This window comes from Ruditapes philippinarum, unplaced genomic scaffold (assembly GCF_026571515.1).
Source record: "Ruditapes philippinarum isolate M1 unplaced genomic scaffold, ASM2657151v2 ctg3207_1_1_1_1, whole genome shotgun sequence".
Taxonomy (NCBI): Eukaryota; Metazoa; Mollusca; class Bivalvia; order Venerida; family Veneridae; genus Ruditapes; species Ruditapes philippinarum.
Window position 1 is genome coordinate 52,712 of NW_026857618.1, and position 18,744 is coordinate 71,455.

Here is an 18,744-nt window from a genome sequence, read left to right on the forward strand (position 1 = left end):
GATATTGTCTTTTTATATATTATTAGCTAGAAACAGACGGGACTGGCTTCTTGCAGTACACAGTAACTTATAGAGGAGGCGTGTATACAGACACTGTTAAGAAAGGTTTATAAGCTATTCAATATTCGTTTTTTTCCTCTGTGCATTACGCTTGTCTCAGACGGACCGCTTACTCAAGACTCACTGATAGCGATCCTAAGATTACTCAAGACTCACTATAGCGTTCCTTATATTACTCAAGACTCACGGATAGCGATCCTTAGATTACTCAAGACTCATTGATAGCGATCCTTAGATTACTCAAGAATCACGGATAGCGATCCTTAGATTACTCGAGACTCTCGGATAGCGATCCTTAGATTACTCGAGACTCACTGATAGCGATCCTTAGATTACTTTAGACTCATATATAGCGATCCTTAGATTACTCGAGACCCACTGATAGCGATCCTTAGATTACTCAAGACTCACGGAAAGCGATCCTTAGATTACTCAAGACTCACTGATAGCGATCCTTAGATTACTCAAGACTCACTGATAGCGATCCTTAGATTACTTAAGACTCACTGATAACGATCCTTAGATTACTCAAGACTTACTGATAGCGATCCTTAGATTACTCGAGACTCACTGATTGCGATCCTTAGATTACTCAAGACTCACTGATAGCGATCTCTAGATTACTCGAGACTCACTGATAGCGATCCTTAGATTACTCGAGACTCACTGATAGCGATCCTTATATTACTTGAGACTCACTGATAGCGATCCTTAGATTGCCATAGACTCATGGATAGCGATCCTTAGATTACTCGGTCGAGACTCACTGATAGCGATCCTTAGATTACTCAAGACTCACGGATAGCGATCCTTAGATTACTCGAGACTCACTAAAAGCGATCCTTAGATTACTTTAGACTCATATATAGCGATCCTTAGATTACTCAAGACTCACTGGAAGCGATCCTTAGATTACTCGAGACTCACTGATTGCGATCCTTAGATTACTCAAGACTCACTGATAACGATCCTTAGATTACTCGACACTCACTGATAGCGATCCTCAGATTACTCGAGACTCACTGATAGCGATCCTTAGATTACTCAAGACTCACTTATTGTGATCCTTAGATTACTCGAGACTTAGTGATAGCGATCCTTAGATTACTCAAGACTCACTGATAGCGATCCTTAGATTACTCAAGACTCAATGATAGCGATCCTTAGATTACGCAAGACTCACTGATAGTGATCCTTAGATTACTCAAGACTCACTGATAGCGATCCTTCTATTACTCAAGACTCACTGATAGCGATCCTTAGATTACTCGAGACTCACTGATAGCGATCCTTAGATTACTCAAGACTCACTGATAGCGATCCTTAGATTACTCAAGACTCACTGATTGCGATACTTAGATTACTCAAGACTCACTGATTGCTATACTTAGATTACTCAAGACTCACTGATAGCGATCCTTAGATTACTCAAGACTCACTGATTGCGATACTTATATTACTCAAGACTCACTTATAGCGATCCTTAGATTACTCAAGACTCATTGATAGCGATCCTTCTATTACTCAAGACTCACGGATAGCGATCCTTATATTACTCAAGACTCACTGATTGCGATCCTTAGATTACTCAAGACTCGCTGATTGCGATCCTTATATGAATCAAGACTCACTGATAGCTATCCTTAGATTACTCAAGACTCACTGATAGCGGTCCTTAGATTACTAGGTTAAAGCATGAGACTAGTAATCTAAGGATCGCTCTCCGTGTGGATTCAAACCCTGTTGTTTCCTTGAGCAAGAAACTTTACACTCATTGCTCAGTACTGGTTGGTTCCAGGATCAGATTCGAGTCTAGAAGCTAAAAGCTTACTACACAATCGAAGTAAAATAAATTCTGTGTAAATCAAGACTAATTGATGTAATTTTCACAATAGGCCGCGTCATCTGCTTTAGGACATCCGTGGCCAAATTCTTTAAGCTGATGTATGGAGTAATTCACGTAAGACATGTGAGCGCGTTCTCCATAAACTAAGGTTGAAAACAACCACATAACCTAAATTATAAAACAATATTTCTATATTTGCCCTTAAGATTCAATTTACCAGCAAAAAGGATGTTAGTATTGCATGTAGGAATTTCACATCAATTCCAGAGTACAAAATCATTGTATTTTGTGTCAAATTTACGGAATGCCGTTAGGGCCATTGCCTATGAATGGTTTGATCTGAAACGCGATACTCGACAGCACGATGATGAAAACGCGAAATCACGAAACTACGATGGTGAAAACGCGACAGTACGATGGTGAAAACACGATAGTTTATCGCGTTTTCATCATCGTAGTATCGTACTGTCGCGTTTTCATCATCGTACTATCGCGTTTTCATCATCGTGCTTTCGCGTTTTCACCATCGTAGTTTCGTGATTTCGCGTTTTCACCATCGTACTATCGACTATCGCGTTTAAGATCAACACATTCATAGGCGATGGCCCTAACGGCATTCCGTACAAATTACCTTAATGTTTTGTCGACGATGCTGGCATGTACGCGTAATTTTTATCACAGAAATCACGTGATTCCCAGCCGTGTCACATATTGCAATATTTACCATATCATTTACCATATCATTTACCATTCTTTCAGTTGATAGAGATGGTAACATCAGAGAATATACAGATGGATTATGGCATACTTTTAATATACATGTCAATAAAACAAACATTAATACTACTGTTGATGGGTATTCTAGATTTACCAACAAAGATATGGACATGCCTACTTCGCCACTGGAATTTCTGTTTGGTAAGAAATTACATATTTAGTCATTAACCTACTGGTGAAATCTGATTCAACACATGCGGCAAATGGAGACAAAGTTCTGATCTTGGTCTGGGCTGTTCCATTCGCTATTCAGTAAATTTAGAAATTTACCTTATTTGATAAATGGTTTTTGTCCACATTAAACGGACACGTCAATTCAAGATATTCAGTGTGAATTTCATTCGTATCAAGCTCCGGAAAGGCGGTATACGGTGTCATTTTAATATGTCTCGTAAATATTTTTCTTTCGATTTATAAAGGTTTATTTCAGCAAGTGCAGAGAATGGATCCATTATATTAATTTTAGTATCTAGCACACACGTGTAATTTTTTCAGTGTCTGCTGTGTATTGGTATGAATAACGTGTGTCTCATTTCCAGGGACAGACAATATATCCAAACCTAGCTTTTTTGGATGTTTACGGAACATAAACATTGGATCAATGCCAGAAAACAATCGACAATATCGATATCGTAACTTGGTCACTACCGGTCCCTGTGTGATTAAAGACAGATGCACTCCAAACCCATGTGAACATAATGGTAAATGTGTACAAAATGGAGATGCCTTTGACTGCGACTGTGGTAATACTGGATACATAGGGGCCTTCTGTCATATATGTAGGTATATAATGTGTTAATTACTTCATAACTTAACTTTTGTAAGTAGCATACATATACAGGCAAACTTGTTCGTTTTAGAAGACTTCCGAATTACTATCACATACAAGACATTGTACAATTAACTGATTATGGCTGTCTGGATCTTTTTGTTGTTGTTTCTATTCGTGGGTGTGTCTTAATTTTTGTTTTTAATGGGTTGCTGGTTAGGATAATGGGGTAGGCGCGTTAATATTTAATATGTCATTTTTCCTTAACGTTAATGTTGGAATTAGGACTTGCTGCTATGTTTAAACCTTTTACCGGTAATACATGTTCAACTGATTCACCGAATAAATAGATGGGTAGACATTGATTGATTAATTGACATTAGTTGATTGATTGACACCAATTGATATATATCATGAAATTCTGCTTTTTGCTCTTTTTAATTAGCGCGATTTTTAGATGCTGGCTATTCATAGTGGATGATTGTTTATACCACTGTTGTTGCTGTTTTCGATGGTGAGATTTTGGAGAGACTGGGTGATTGTTTATTATTTCTGTTGTTGCTGCTGTGTTGCGGTGTTTCTGATTTGACGTTGATATTCTTATTTCTATTTCAGCCGCTCATCCATTATCATGCACCGTTTACTACAGTATGTTCGAGCATCCGAACAGGACTAAAGAAGATATAACAATTGACCCTGATGGGTCCGGTCCTGTTGCTCCTTTCATCGTAGGCTGTAATAATGGTAAAGCATGTCATTACATATATAAACAAACAATTATGTATTGTAATGTGTCAGAATGTTATTGAATATATCAGAACCATACTGAATATGTCAGAACAGTACTGAATATGTCAGAACCGTACTGAATATGTCAGAACTGCAATGAATATGTCAGAACCATAATGAATATGTCAGAACCATAATGAATATGTCAGAACCGTACTGAATATGTCAGAACCGTACTTGAATATGTCAGAACCTGAATATGTCAGAACCTGATGAATATTTCAGAACCTTAATGAATTAGCCAGAAACTCGAACCATACTGAATATGCAAGATCTGTACTGAATATGTCAGAACCATACTGAATATGCCAGAACCATACTGAATTTGTCAAAACAATACTGAATTTGCCAGAACCATACTGAATACGCCAAAACCATACTGAATATGCCAGAACCATATTAAATATGCCAAAACCATACTGAATACGCCAAAACCATACTGAATATGCCAGAGCCGTATTTAATATGTCAAAACCATACTGAATTTGCCAAAACCATACTGAATATGTCAGAACCGTACTGAATATGTCAAAACCATACTGAATACGACAAAACCATACTGAATATATCAGAACCATACTGAATATGTTAGAATTAAACTAAATGTGTCAAAATGCTATTAAATCGATCGAAATCTTATTGAAGGTGTCAGAATACCGTTGAACAGGTAAAAATCTTCTTAAAAGGCTCAGAAAACTTTTTTGAATATGTCAAATCATACTGAAGGTGTCAGAATGCCATTGAATTGGTCAAAATCATCTTAAGGTGTCAGAATGTACGTGAACAGGTCGGAATCAAAGTGTCAGAATGCTATTGAAAATGTCAAAATCATACTTACGATGTCGGAATGCCATTATACAGGTCAGAAACATAATAAAGGTGTTAGAAATCTATTGAATATGTCTGAATTATACACAACGTGTCGGAATGCTATGAAACACTCTAGTAATAAAATGTGTTAAAATACTTGAAATACTCCTAGAATCTAAGACATCTTAACTTTCCTTATTACAGCTGATTTCTGGGATATTGTTGAAACGTCCATTTCCCATGACGTCATGGAACCAGTCACAGTAGACGGGTTTCAAGAACCAAACTATTATTCACGTAAGATTAGATATACAGCGGAACTAGATGGTTTATCAGAAGTTATAGACCGTTCAGACAGATGTAGACAAATGATTTTATGGAAATGTAATAATTCTCGACTCATGTTTCGTGCGATAGGTAAATTATTCTAATTACATTGTCATTATTTCTTATATTGCTGTTATATTTTCTATTTGTGGTGGTTAAAACCTTATCCCACCGTGACTATTGATGGTCATACGGCTAACTGATGCACAGTCACGTGATATCATTTAGCGTATTAATTGAAATTCGAATCCTCAGCGTAAAAAAGCGATTTCCTTATAGCTACAAATGTACTAATGCTGTAGATAGATAAGATGACATTTTATTACATGCTTTTCGGTGGTTTATAGAAATATCTCAGTGATAGAAAAACTGGTAATTTCACTGTTTGAAACAGTGAAATTACCACTTTGATAATTTCACTGTTTTGAATTTAAGCCCCTTACGTTGTTTCAGTGAAACACCAGCGTGCACAGAACTGGGTACCAACTTAATGACGTGACGTCGTAAATGACGTCACATTGTATTATTATTTGGCGCGCTTTTCATTCAGTATTAGGTTTAATGTCTTTTTAAAACGTTTCTTTGCATATAATAAAAAAAAAATTGTTTAGTTTAGTGTAAGATCGAAATAATATTTCAACTTGTGAACACCAAAAGTTCATATTTCACTCGTGGCTACGCCACTCGTGAAATATACCTTTTGGTGCTAACTCAGTGAAATATATTCCGATCTTACACTGAACTTAACAAATATCCTCTATTTTATAGTTTAAATCGAAAACAAAGTCTTAAAGCGAATATTTTGAATATGTATAATAGAATCCATGTAGTTATAGATCTATGGTCAAGGATAGGCATGTTTCAATTCAATTCAATTTCATGTTTTCTTGTGTTTTCAATAGATCTGATACGTAGATTAAAGTAAACATAATTAAAATATTATTGTGTTTATATACTGACTGTTGTATGCAACTGTAATTATAAACTTAGCTTTTAAATTTGCTCATTTATAGATATATTTTGTATATGTAAGCGGAGAGTTTATCTAGACTTTATCCACTGATTATCCATCGAGTTTTTACGAACATTTTCAGAATCAAGTTTTATGGAGATGTGAAATTTAAACTTTCAGATTCAGTCTTGAAGACGTATGGATATTGGGTAGGGAGAACAAACCAGGTAAAATGAGTCGCGTCACGACATAACTAACGTAGTGCGTTTGCGACCAGCATGGATCCAGACCAGCCTGCGCATCCGCGCAGTCTGATCAGGATCCATGCTGTTCGCTATAAGTTTCTCTACTTGTAATAGAGTTGGTAGGCGAACAGCATGGATCCTGATCAGACTGCGCAAATGCGCAGGCTGGTCTGGATCCATGCTGGTCGCAAACGCACTATGTTGGTTTTGTCATGTCGCGGCTCATATATGCTATTGGGTACTATGTAATCATATTAAAGTTCTATAACAATCTGATGGACTAGCTGTCCATTTTGTTTCACTAAAATTATACGGTGCTAATATGCCTGGTACGTGTAGTAAATTACTGCGTTTCTTCATATCGTTTTAGCCCCTTGATTGATAAATTATTTACCGTAAAGTAACTTTCGTAAGGTCTTTTTACGGCATAAGTCCGCCTGTGTTATTTATGTATCATATGTTGTATTTGTATGTCATATGGTGATGAGCTTTTATATGCCGAACCAAATCATGAAATGTTCTCCTAACCGTAAAGAACAAAAACATCTATATAGATCATTGTCTTTGTTTTCCTCTATAAAATGTACATTCGAACCCATACAAACGCTTATTAAAAACACGTTTTCGACTTATTATGAGTCTGTTATGTTATATTTGGTAGATTAACATGTCAACTTTCACTTAAATATAAACAACGTGTGAAGAATCCATATTTAAAAGCAAACGAATTTTCTATTAAAGTGTTTCGCCACTTCTTTACTTGAATATGTCATACATATATTGATACTTCAGGACATGTTTTATTGGGGTGGATCGGCACCAGAATCTTACAAGTGCGCATGCGGTGTTTCGGATGAAGGGTGCATTATGGGTAGCACAACATGTAACTGTGATTCATATGAAACAGGCACTCAGGATGGCGGTTATCTAACACAGAAACGATACTTACCTGTAATGGAACTATATTTCGGAGACACTGGCACATTAGCAGACAACAAAATTGGGCAGTACACGCTTGGCAAACTGACGTGTGAAGGGGAAAGTACGTAAACATGTACATATATATCTTATTCTTAAATTTGTCAATGTTGTCGCTCTATACAACGGGTTTGAATCCGCATCTCCTCGTTTGATTGATGGTTGTAAAAGCTTTTATAGATAAATGCTTTCAATCTAGCTTTAAAATGTAAGTAATTTTGCTAGACTGAAGAGTTTTGGTTTATATTTCCTATTGCACTTCCGGGTTTATCGGGTAGAGCATGCGCAGTATGTGAAATTCAGTAGAGCATGCGCAGTATGTGAAAGAGGCAATCAAGTGGTTTACCTTTTATTTAAAAGATATATAAATATTGACATCATTATTATATTGTATTATATGCCTTTTTAAATATTTATAGGTTTATTAGACAATACAGTAACGTTCCGGAAAGAGGACTCGACTCTAGAATTTGCTCCATTTAAAGCTGGCAGAGCCGGTGATATATGGTTTCAGTTTAAAACTACAAGTCAAAATGGTGTACTGATCCACAACATTGACGAAACCAATGATACTTTTATCAAGATAGAATTGAAAGGTACGTCAGGCCCGTTTTTTTTCAAATAAAGTTCCAAACTAACTGTTCTACTAAAATCGTAGCCATGTTACAGAGTGTTATTTGGTTTTGTATTAAAGTAACTGTAATGGTCATATAGCGAAATTCTAGCTTTACTGAGGGTTGGGGGAAACCTCGGGTATCCCTGTGTACATTATTATATCAGGCTCGATTGGGAAACTAAGTAGAAACCCCTGACGTTCTCACAGTGAAAGCTTGGCATAAGGAAAATCCATAGCCGTGCAGGATTCGAACCCTACAGCGATAGGGAAAGGATATGAAGCGGCGTTTTATTTTTCAGCCATTGAGGCCTTTGTTTTTATTTCTTGATTAACGGTTGTTATAAAGTAATATTTCCCCTTTTTGGTTGAAGTAAAAGAATGGTAAAAAAAGAAAAAAATTACCTTTTTTAGGAAGGCAAAATGGTGTTTATTTTTTATCATGATCGTTTAATTTATATTTCAGATGGATTTGTTGTGTTGAGTTATACAGCAGGCATCGTATTACAGAAACTGAGTTATAAGAAATATGTTAGCAATGATATGTGGCACACTGTGCACGTTGAACGTAATTTAAAACAGGCATATCTGCGTATTGATAATTTCAATGCTGTATATATTAATGAACCTGCTGACACGATTCCACTACACCTGGATTTAACACAGCCTTTAGTAGTGGGAGCTACTGTTGACTATAAGAATGGATTTGTTGGATGTATGAGGGGACTTAGGGTCAATGGCGTACATCAAGATATGAGAGGCGCTGTCCACAATGGCCAGTTTACTTATGGTGTACATGAAGGTTTGTTTTATAGAGCAATTCATTGTTAATTGGTATCTACATTTACTTTTTAAATAATAAATATATTTTTTTTTAAAAATTTAAATAATAAAAAAAAATTCCATTGTAACCCATTTTTGAAAATTGGCTTTTATCAATTAACATAACGTTTAACATTGGGATGTGAAAAGAAATTTTCTTTTTTATAATTTTAAAATTTTTTAACAACTGGTCAGATATAGCCGCGTGTAACTTTTATGTTATCCAGTTGTATACAAAACTTGGCTGCAGATTCAAACATACCTATACTTGATGCTTATATGATATTTTGTAATGTATATAAATTGCAGACATCATATTATTTGAATATTGTCATTTTAAAAATTAAAATGATATTCTAAATTTCAGATATGTTTTATTTGATCTTTTATGTACAGGTTGTGTTGGAAAGTGCACAAGTAGCCCGTGCTTTAACGGAGGCAGGTGTGTCGAAGGTTACTCTCACTACACGTGTGACTGTACCAACACGCCATTTACGGGAAGATATTGTTCAAAAGGTATGTCCGAGAGAGAAGTCTAATGACGCGCTTTATGTTATGCACGGATTCAGAGGTTGGGGGTTAGGGGGTCATGACCCCACCTGGGATTAAGCAAGTTTACTTGTATATGGAAACCTACGAAGATTTAGATACAAAGTTAAGTTTTTTAGCGAAAATCACGCAAAAACTGGTGAAAATCAGCAATTATTTTCACTCATGACCCTCTCGGCTGAAAAACTAGTAAAATGTCAACCCCAAAATTGTTCAACCCTCAATGGAAATAAATCCTGAATCCGCACCTGTATGTTTAATCATTCTAGTAGCCTTAAAGGTTAATGTCATGTTTCATTCTAGTACATGTACTATTTTTTATAGCTTCTTTACACGTTATGGTAACGTTTCTCTATCAAAGCGCTGAAAGCACTGCTGGGGGCGCAATATGTATGTTGTAGAGCGTCCATTGTTACAAGCTGATGCCGGCAGAAGACTGAAGTCTTTAAAAATACTTCAGAAACACCTCTCAGCAATCAAAATATTTATCTCCCAAATGGTGTTACTCTAAAAATTTTGTGCTGAAGTTATTTTATCCTAATTTTACATCAGTTGTTATTAAAGAATTTGTTAAAAGACTGTGTTTAAAATACATTTGCCATCAAAATACATTTTATTTCCATATGGAAAATTCTGAAGCATTTATAAACACATTAATAATTATGTGCTTTTATTTTTCCTAGAGGTGGGTGTTCACTTGAGAACAAACTATATGATTCGTTTTGATACTACGAAATTAAGTCAGTATCTGCCGACAACTTTACTCAAGGTGGGATTTATAACGAATAGAAAACAAGGTATTCTCCTACATTTATCGGATGAACACAGCTATGTCAGTTTGGTGATGAACAATAATGGTGAGATGTATTCCCGTGATTATTATCTTGTAAGTCTTTGGCGTCAAAGGAAAGTCGCTTGAGAGATGTACGTTATCTTGGACATGACGTCATTATTATCTAGTGTTTTTTAACCCTTTAGCCTACTGGATGCAACTAAATATATCAATGCGACCCAGTAGCGGGTGTCGTGTAATTATCACACGCGTGGGAATATTTCGCGACACCGGCACATCCATACTGTCTGATCATCGTCCGCAAATAAGTCCGTATATATTTTGAAATAATCCATAGTAATAAGGACTGGTCTTGTACATATTGAAAGTTGGACAAGTTCATTTAAGTTCGTTTCAGATATTTATTTAAGATCATTGAAGATATTCAGTTTGTTAAAGGAAAATATTATTTTATTATTAGGAAAATATCAAATAATCTAAAGACTTTTAGATAACAAAATTTGCAATAATTCTTTTCCATCACACGTCATATGATATTATTAATTTTCTGTCATTTTGATTTTTAATTTTTTGTAAGCAGGTTTTAATTCTGAGTAAACGATGTATTTTGTAATATAATTGGCACTACTAAATAACAATGTTTTCAAATTACCGAACTTTGATACAACTCTCTTCGTCAAGGTGGAGTCAAGTTTGATGTAAACTTTGGTTTTGAGCGCTTTGAACTGAACACTTGGAATATGAATGTAGATTTTAGCAACGGTCAGCCCCATATTGTCACTTTAAGACGTGAAAATTATCGTATTTTGCATCTTCAGGTAGGTGTTCCTGCATTCATTTTCTAGAATAGATTACACTTAATTTAATCTTAATTGCACTTAAATTATATGTCCGATGCATTAAATGTTCACCAATTAATGTGTTCACTGCATTAAATGTTAACAAAATTTTGTACACACCTATTTCTTTGTACTCAGAATTTTATTCTCATTTTGATATGCATAATGTCCTTGCTAAAAGCAACAGATACAAAAATGTCTTAAACGCAGCGAAAACAAATTTTTCCATGCTAGAACCAAAAAATAAAGTTTTCAGCCTTGTTACATATAACGAAGCAAAATAGAATACATGGTTGTTGTCGGGATGGAGAAGGTTTATCCGGTGAGCGAGAAAGTGTATCTTGGCTAGCTTTAGCGGTTAGCGAGCCAAGATTCACTTTCGCAGCGAACTGGATAAACCTTCTCCATCCAGACATCAACCATGTATTTGATTTATCCTGCTTTTAATCATGTTTTTAGATTAGTAAAATAGTTTAATTCTTACTTTTCCCCGGTAAATTAGCATCTATATGCAGTTTTGTTTTGCTGCTTACCATGTGACGTCATCATATGACGTAATGACTGGAGATAGATCAGTTTATCCGGCAGGGCTTTATCCAGCTGATGAAATAGACAGTTACTGTAGCAGGATAAAAGAATATAATGTTAAAACAGAAGTTACAAGCAAACACCTGCATCTCTCTATATTATATAGACGGTATTTTTCACTGTATTGTTTTACAAATATTACTAGGTTGATGAGTACCCTGAGGCTGTTACCTCCTTGGATCACCATCTGGCTCAAATGTTTCCAGAAAACTATAAATATTTGTATATTGGAAGCAATGGTAAGTACACAGTATACTTGAAGATGCTTATATTTGATGTTTCAGATTAGTAACGACAAAAAACGTTTAACGACATAAATACTTTGTTCTAACAACGACAAAAATACTTGTCACGACATTAATACATGTGTAGTAGTTGCGACATCAGGGTAGCAATACCACGTGACATTGACGTCATTTTCGGCATCATTTCCAAGACAAATATTGCTCGATTCGGAAAAGAAAATAGCCGTAAATATTTTATTTCTGTACCAATTTCTTTGGGATAGGGGAAATATAAGCTTTCCACAGAATATTGGATCTTCGTCAGTTTATAAGCCGTTTTATTAAACACTTTGCATAACCTTGGAAGTTGCTTGTAATAGAGCGGGCTTCAGTTGCAAGCTATTTCGTTTTCTGGCGTAAACTGGTCTACGCCATGATTAAAAAGTCAGGTTTACATCAACCGGGAGTACGAAAGGCAAGGCTCTACCTAAATATGTTCATATTTTTATTATGAATGACATAAATCTTACATTTTTCTTCAATTATCAATTCTGGCACCAGTTCCAATTCGAAAAAAAGGACTACAGTTTAAAGCAGATTTTAGAATCCGTTGCAAATGCGAAGCAACATGCCAACCGTTCTTTTTCTACAATTTAGATTTTCATTGTTGATCTTTCACAGTGAGATTGTGAAAAAAACTAATTGTTCCTTAAAGTAATAACACTTACTTGTATCGCAATAGTGCACGTCAAGTGAAGTCCTGTCGAAAAAAATATTTTGGTTTCGTTTTGAAGATGTTTTAAGTATTGCTCATCTTATCCTGTGTATTAAAATGTGTTTTATTCTATTTCACAATGGCGAAATTTATAAGAAATATAGATCTATGTGTCCTCAGTGAGAGAAAGAGTTAAAATAAAAAAAAAACACTTTTGTATGCTATGGAAAAGGTTACACTTTAACGCGAGGTAACTTTTTCAGTCTATTTTTTGTAACGGAGTAACTGACAAACACTGACACTCGTGAATGTGACGAATAGGTTCTTCTGTGCTCAAAAGAGACTTTTAAAAGGTATATATTTTTTCTGGAATTGCCGTATAATAAATTTCTATAGAGTTTGATAAACGAAATCACAATTTAAGTACTATGCACATGTATCGGTATTAAAATCATGAATCTAATTGTCACGCGCATTAACATGACGTTGACATTTTATGCTTATTAAACTATAAGCACTTTCATCATCAGTCCGATTTTGTTCTTTGTGTAGAACAATTTTAAATATCATTGCATATAACTTGGAACTTTGCCGTGTAAACCTGATAGTATTGTTACTTAGTTGCATTACTTATGATTCTCTATTTATCAAAAAGGCCCAAAATAGCCATGAGTCGCCAATAAAGAACGAGAATGGACGCCATGTGGAGTAAACAAAGTAGAAAATAGTAAACAGATAAATCATTTTACAAACCAACAGCCATCGATCACAGTAAAATTTCTTGAAACAAAACATTCAAAAAGACGGAAATAACAATGATTATCAATAATTATATAAATATTTACATTAAAATCTGTAAATAGCAACACCGGCAAGATCTATGACTAGGGTCCATATGACACTGATGCGTCCATTGAATAATTGATAGCTAACAATTACGATTACATTTTGAAGAGCATATTCAATTTTTATCCTTCAACTGTCAAATGACTTGTAAAATAAACTTCTTTATTTACATATCAAATAATTTACTTATTTGGCATATGCATTATGTTTATGATGTTTAAGATTTTAATATCTGATCCTTATTTAGATCTTAAATGCTACAAAAATCCTGTTGAGGACATCTGCAGGTCATGCCGCGTGCAATAATCCATGCATCTACTGCCAATGACCACATCGATAAGAAATAGTCCCAAATAGCCCTATCGTTTTTATTCAGTTGAAAGAGACTTTTATTGTTAAAAAATTATACTCGATTTAAATGTTTTCAAGCCATAACTATTCCGTTCCCTTCCTCTCTTTACAATGTGTATTGGTGAGCTCTCTGATAAAGCTGGGTTGACTGATATAATCATTACCGTGAAAGAACAATGATTAAAGAGCAAATCAATTTCTTTACAAATACAGACAACAATTTTACGACTTTTAAAATCACTTATAGAGCAACGAGTAAAAATCATTTAAATATTCATTCGTGTTTATGTAAATCGTACAGTAAATAAATCGTATAGTAAATAAAATGTGTTTCATGGTTAACATAATTATAGAAAGAGAACGGTAGGCATGTTGCTTTGCATTTGCAACGGATTCTAAAATCTGCTTTAAACTGTAGTCCTTTTTTTCGGCTTGGAACTGGTGCCAGAATTGACAATTGAAGAAAAAGGCATGATCTACGACATAAATAATAAACATATTAAGGTAGGATTTTGCTGTCTGTACCCCCAGTTGATGTAAACCTGACCTATTAATCATGGCGTAGACCAATTAAATAATGTCAGAATACGAAATAGCTTGCAACTGAAGCCCGCTCTAATACAAGCAACTTCCAAGGTTATGCAAAGTGTTTGATAAAACGGCTTATAAACTGACGAAAATCCAATATTCTGTGGAAAGCTTATATTTTTCCCCGTAGACTGGTGCATATCCCAAAGAAATTGGTACAGAAATAAAATATTTACGGCTATTTTCTTTTCCGAATCGAGCAATATTTGTCTTGGAAATGATGCCGAAAATGACGTCAATGTCACGTGGTATTGCTACACTGGACATAAATACATTGTACTAGTAATGACGTAAATACTTGTAACGACATAAATACATTTTAACTAATAACGACATAAATACATTTGTCCTAGTTAAGGCATAAGTACTTTTAACGACGTAAATACTTGTAACGACATAAATACATTTGAACTAATTACGACATAAATACATTTGTACTAGTAACGACATAAATACATTCGTTCTAGTTACGGCATAAATACTATTAATGACGTAAATACTTGTAACGACGTAAATATATTTGTACTAGTAACGACGTAAAAACCTGTAACGACATAACTACATTTTAACTAATAACGACATAAATACATTTGTACTAGTTACGACATTAATACTATTAACAACGAAAATACTTGTAACGACATAAATACATTTGAACTTATTACGACATAAATACTTGTACCAACATAAATACTAGTAACCACGTAAATAACAGTTACGGCAATAATGATAGTAACGACGTTAAAACTAGTAACGCCATAAATACGTTTGTACTAGAAATGGCATAAATAGAGGATATTGAATAAGTGTTAGTTCAATACTGAATTTATTGCACGAATTGAATAAAATTATATTATGCGAGCCTCTGGCGTGCAAAATATTATTTTATTCAACGAGTGCAATAAATTCAGTAATGAACTTACACGAATCTAATATTCTATTTATCACATACCCGAAATAAAGACCGTTTAAAGTGAAATAAGAGTCATTTTTCATTGACGCGTCTATAGTATAACGTTAACATTTAGCGCGTCTTTACACTATGTTTGTATAACGCTAATGACGTCACGTCAAAATACATGTATATGCACGGCCGTGCAATACCATATTTACGGAGTCGCAAAATCGGCACGGGTGTGTGATAAAACCTAATAACGACGTAAATACTTGTAACGACATAAAAACCTTTGAACTAATAACGACATAATACATTTGTACTACTAACGGCATAGATACTTGTAAGGACATGCAAAAACTTGTAACGACATAAATACATTTGTACTAGAAACGGCATAAATACTTGTAACGACATAAATATATTTGTCTTAGTAACAGCATTAATACTTGTAATGACATAATACTTGTAACACCATTAATACTTGTAACAACATAAATACATTTGGTCTAGTAACGACATAAATGCTTTTGTACTAGTAACTGCATAACTACTTGTAACGACATAAATACTTGAAACGACATAAATATATTTGCCTTAGTAACAGCATTAATACTTGTAACCACATAAATATATTTATGTCGTTTCTAATGTAAAACCTCAAATAAGTATGTATTATTATTTTTTTTTGAGAATTTTGCACAAACAAAGGCTCAGTTAAAGGGTTGTATTACCATAAAATGACGGGACCATCCTTTCAATGTCTTTGGTGTGCGGGGGGGGGGGGGGGTAGATTTGAGATTCAATCGACACAATGTAACGTTGGTATAATTGTATGTGAGAAGTTAGCAGTTAACAGTGAGCTAAGCAAAAAGGGATTACAAGTCATATAGGAAAATCAATGATCTGCTGTTAAGCTCAGCTAGGTAAGCAATCTAGCAGAGCAATTCAAAATAAAGTGTAGAAATGCTTTGCTGGTATGCTCAGCTGGCTAGGCAATCTAGCGGGGCGTTCAAAATATAGTGCAAAAAATGCTCTGCTGGTATGCTCAGCTGGCTTAGCAATCAAGCGAGGCATTCCAAACTATAAAGTGTAAAAATGATCTGCTGATATGCTCAGCTGGCTAGGCAATATAGCAGGGCATTCCTAAATATAGTGTTAAAAAATGCTCTGCTGTTATGCTCAGCTGGCTTAGCAATATAGCGCGGCATTCCAAAATATAGTGTAAAAATTCTCTGCTGTTATGCTCAGCTGGCTAAGCAATCTAGGAGGGCATTCCAAAATAAAGTGTAAAAATGCTCTGCTGGTGTGCTAGCGGGGCATTCCAAAAGTTTGCAAAATAAAGTGTAAAAATGATCTGCTGGTATGCTCAGCTGGCTAGGCAATCTAGCAAGGCATTCCTAAATATAGTGTAAAATATGCTCTGTTGCTATGCTCAGCTGGTTAAGCCATCTAGCGGGAAATTCCAAATATAGTGTAAAAATGCTCTTCTGAATTGCTCAGTTGGCTAGGCAATCAACGTAGAAGGGCATTTCTAAATATAGTGTTAAAATGCTCAGCTGGCTAGGCAATCCAGCAGAGCATTCCAAAATTAAATGTAGAAATGTTATGCTCAGCTGGCTGAGCAATCTAGCAGGGCTTTACTCAATATAGTGTAAAAATGCTCTGCTGGTATGCTCAGATGGCTAAACAATCTAGCGGGGCGTTCCAAAAAAACGTAAAAATGCTCTGCTGGTATGCTCAGCTGGCTAAGCAATCTAGCAAGGCATTCCTAAATTTAGTGTTAAAAAAGCTCAGCTGGCTAGGCAATCCAGCAGAGCATTCTGAAAATTAGTGTAAAAATGTTCTGCCGGAATGCTGAGCTGTCTAGGCAAACTAGCAGGGCATTCTTAAATAAAGTATTTTTTTTTTCTGCTGAAATGCCGAGCTGGCAGAGCAATCTAGCAGGGCATTCTTAAATACAGAGTAAATATTTTTCCTCTTTTACTCCTTATGCATCCACTTGTAATCCTTATGCCTCTGAAAATTTTATTTTTGTTGCGAGATCTATTTCACTGGTCTTTGTCTGCGCCTTTGACTGACATCCTCGAAGACTTCCAGGATTTTGGTACAAATGGATTGATAGCTTATTTTGGGTTCTAGTAACCCTCAGGAGTCCATTTCGTTGGTCTGCAACTGATTATTTGGCACTCGTAGACTTTCTGAAATATTTAGTGCCAATGCAGATTATGAAATTTTTTACTTCTATGGGACTCTCAAGTGTAAGTGTCTATTTCTTTGGTCTGCGACTGATTCTGGGAGAATCGCAGACTTTCAGGAATTTTTGGTGTTAATGCAGATAATGACATTTGTGAATTCTAAGGACCATCCATGGTCCATTTCGTTTGTCTGCGTCTGTTTCTAGAACACTCGCAGACGTTCAAAAATTTTCGGTGCCAATGGAGATAATGACATTTTTACTTCAAAAGGACCCTCCTGAGTCTATTTCGTTGGTCTACGACTGGTTATTGGGCACTTGAAAACTTTCAGGAATTTTGGTGCTAATGCAGATAATGACATTTAAGAGAAAAAATGCTCCTCTTCTGATTAAGGGGTCCTTACAATTAAATAATGTCACGATCTGCAATGACATCCAGAAAGTCTGCGAGTCTCAATGAATCAGTCGCAGACCAAAGAAATGTACTCTGGCGGTTCCATAGAAGTCAGAAAGGTCATTATCTCCATTGGCATAAAAAACCTGAAAGTCTGAAAGTGTCCCAAAATCAGTCGCAGACTAGCGAAATGAACTCTGGTGGGTCGCTAGAAGTAAAAAAAATGTCACTATCTCCATTGGCACCACAGATTCCCGAAAGTCTGCGAGTGTCCATCAAAAAGTCGGACAATGAAATAGTCTTTTTAAGGTCCTTATAGAAGTAAACAATATCATTATTTCTATTGGCACCAAAAAATCCTTAAAGTCTGTGAGTTCCTCAGGAATGCCTAAAAGTCGAAAGATTGACGTAGATCTGAGTCAATAAAACGTTGGCAACAATAAATCTTGGAACACAGAATCAGTCTACCAGCTGACCATTCCAGCAGAACATAGTCATACTATAATTCAGAATACAAAGCAAGATTGCTTATCCAACACAGCATTTTCATACCATTTTTCCAAATGTTTTGCTAGGCTGCCTAACCAGCTCGATATAAAACGCAAATTCAATACTATATTTAAGAATGTCCCGCTAAATTGCTTTACCAGCTGAGCATTGCAGCCGAGCATTTTTACACTGTACATTGTATTTAGGAATGCAGAGCATTTTTACACTATATTAAGTAACGCCCTGCTAGTTTGCCTAGCCAGCTTAGCATTGCAGCAGAGCATTTTT

At 35.3% G+C, this 18,744-nt stretch overlaps 1 protein-coding gene across 1 annotated transcript in view; it reads left to right on the forward strand.

Annotated features, from left to right (window-relative positions):
• The window catches only part of LOC132750359 (neurexin-4-like), a 36,813-nt gene that overhangs the window by 8,903 nt on the left and 9,166 nt on the right, over positions 1–18,744 (forward strand). The window contains exons 9-21 of the mRNA XM_060740325.1: positions 27–105; positions 2,666–2,824; positions 3,223–3,462; positions 4,068–4,196; positions 5,256–5,468; positions 6,511–6,557; positions 7,368–7,617; positions 7,973–8,149; positions 8,633–8,968; positions 9,385–9,504; positions 10,221–10,394; positions 11,012–11,148; positions 11,903–11,996. Coding sequence (XP_060596308.1) covers positions 27–105; positions 2,666–2,824; positions 3,223–3,462; positions 4,068–4,196; positions 5,256–5,468; positions 6,511–6,557; positions 7,368–7,617; positions 7,973–8,149; positions 8,633–8,968; positions 9,385–9,504; positions 10,221–10,394; positions 11,012–11,148; positions 11,903–11,996 — 2,155 coding nt within the window. The remainder of the gene's footprint in view (positions 1–26; positions 106–2,665; positions 2,825–3,222; positions 3,463–4,067; positions 4,197–5,255; positions 5,469–6,510; positions 6,558–7,367; positions 7,618–7,972; positions 8,150–8,632; positions 8,969–9,384; positions 9,505–10,220; positions 10,395–11,011; positions 11,149–11,902; positions 11,997–18,744) is intronic.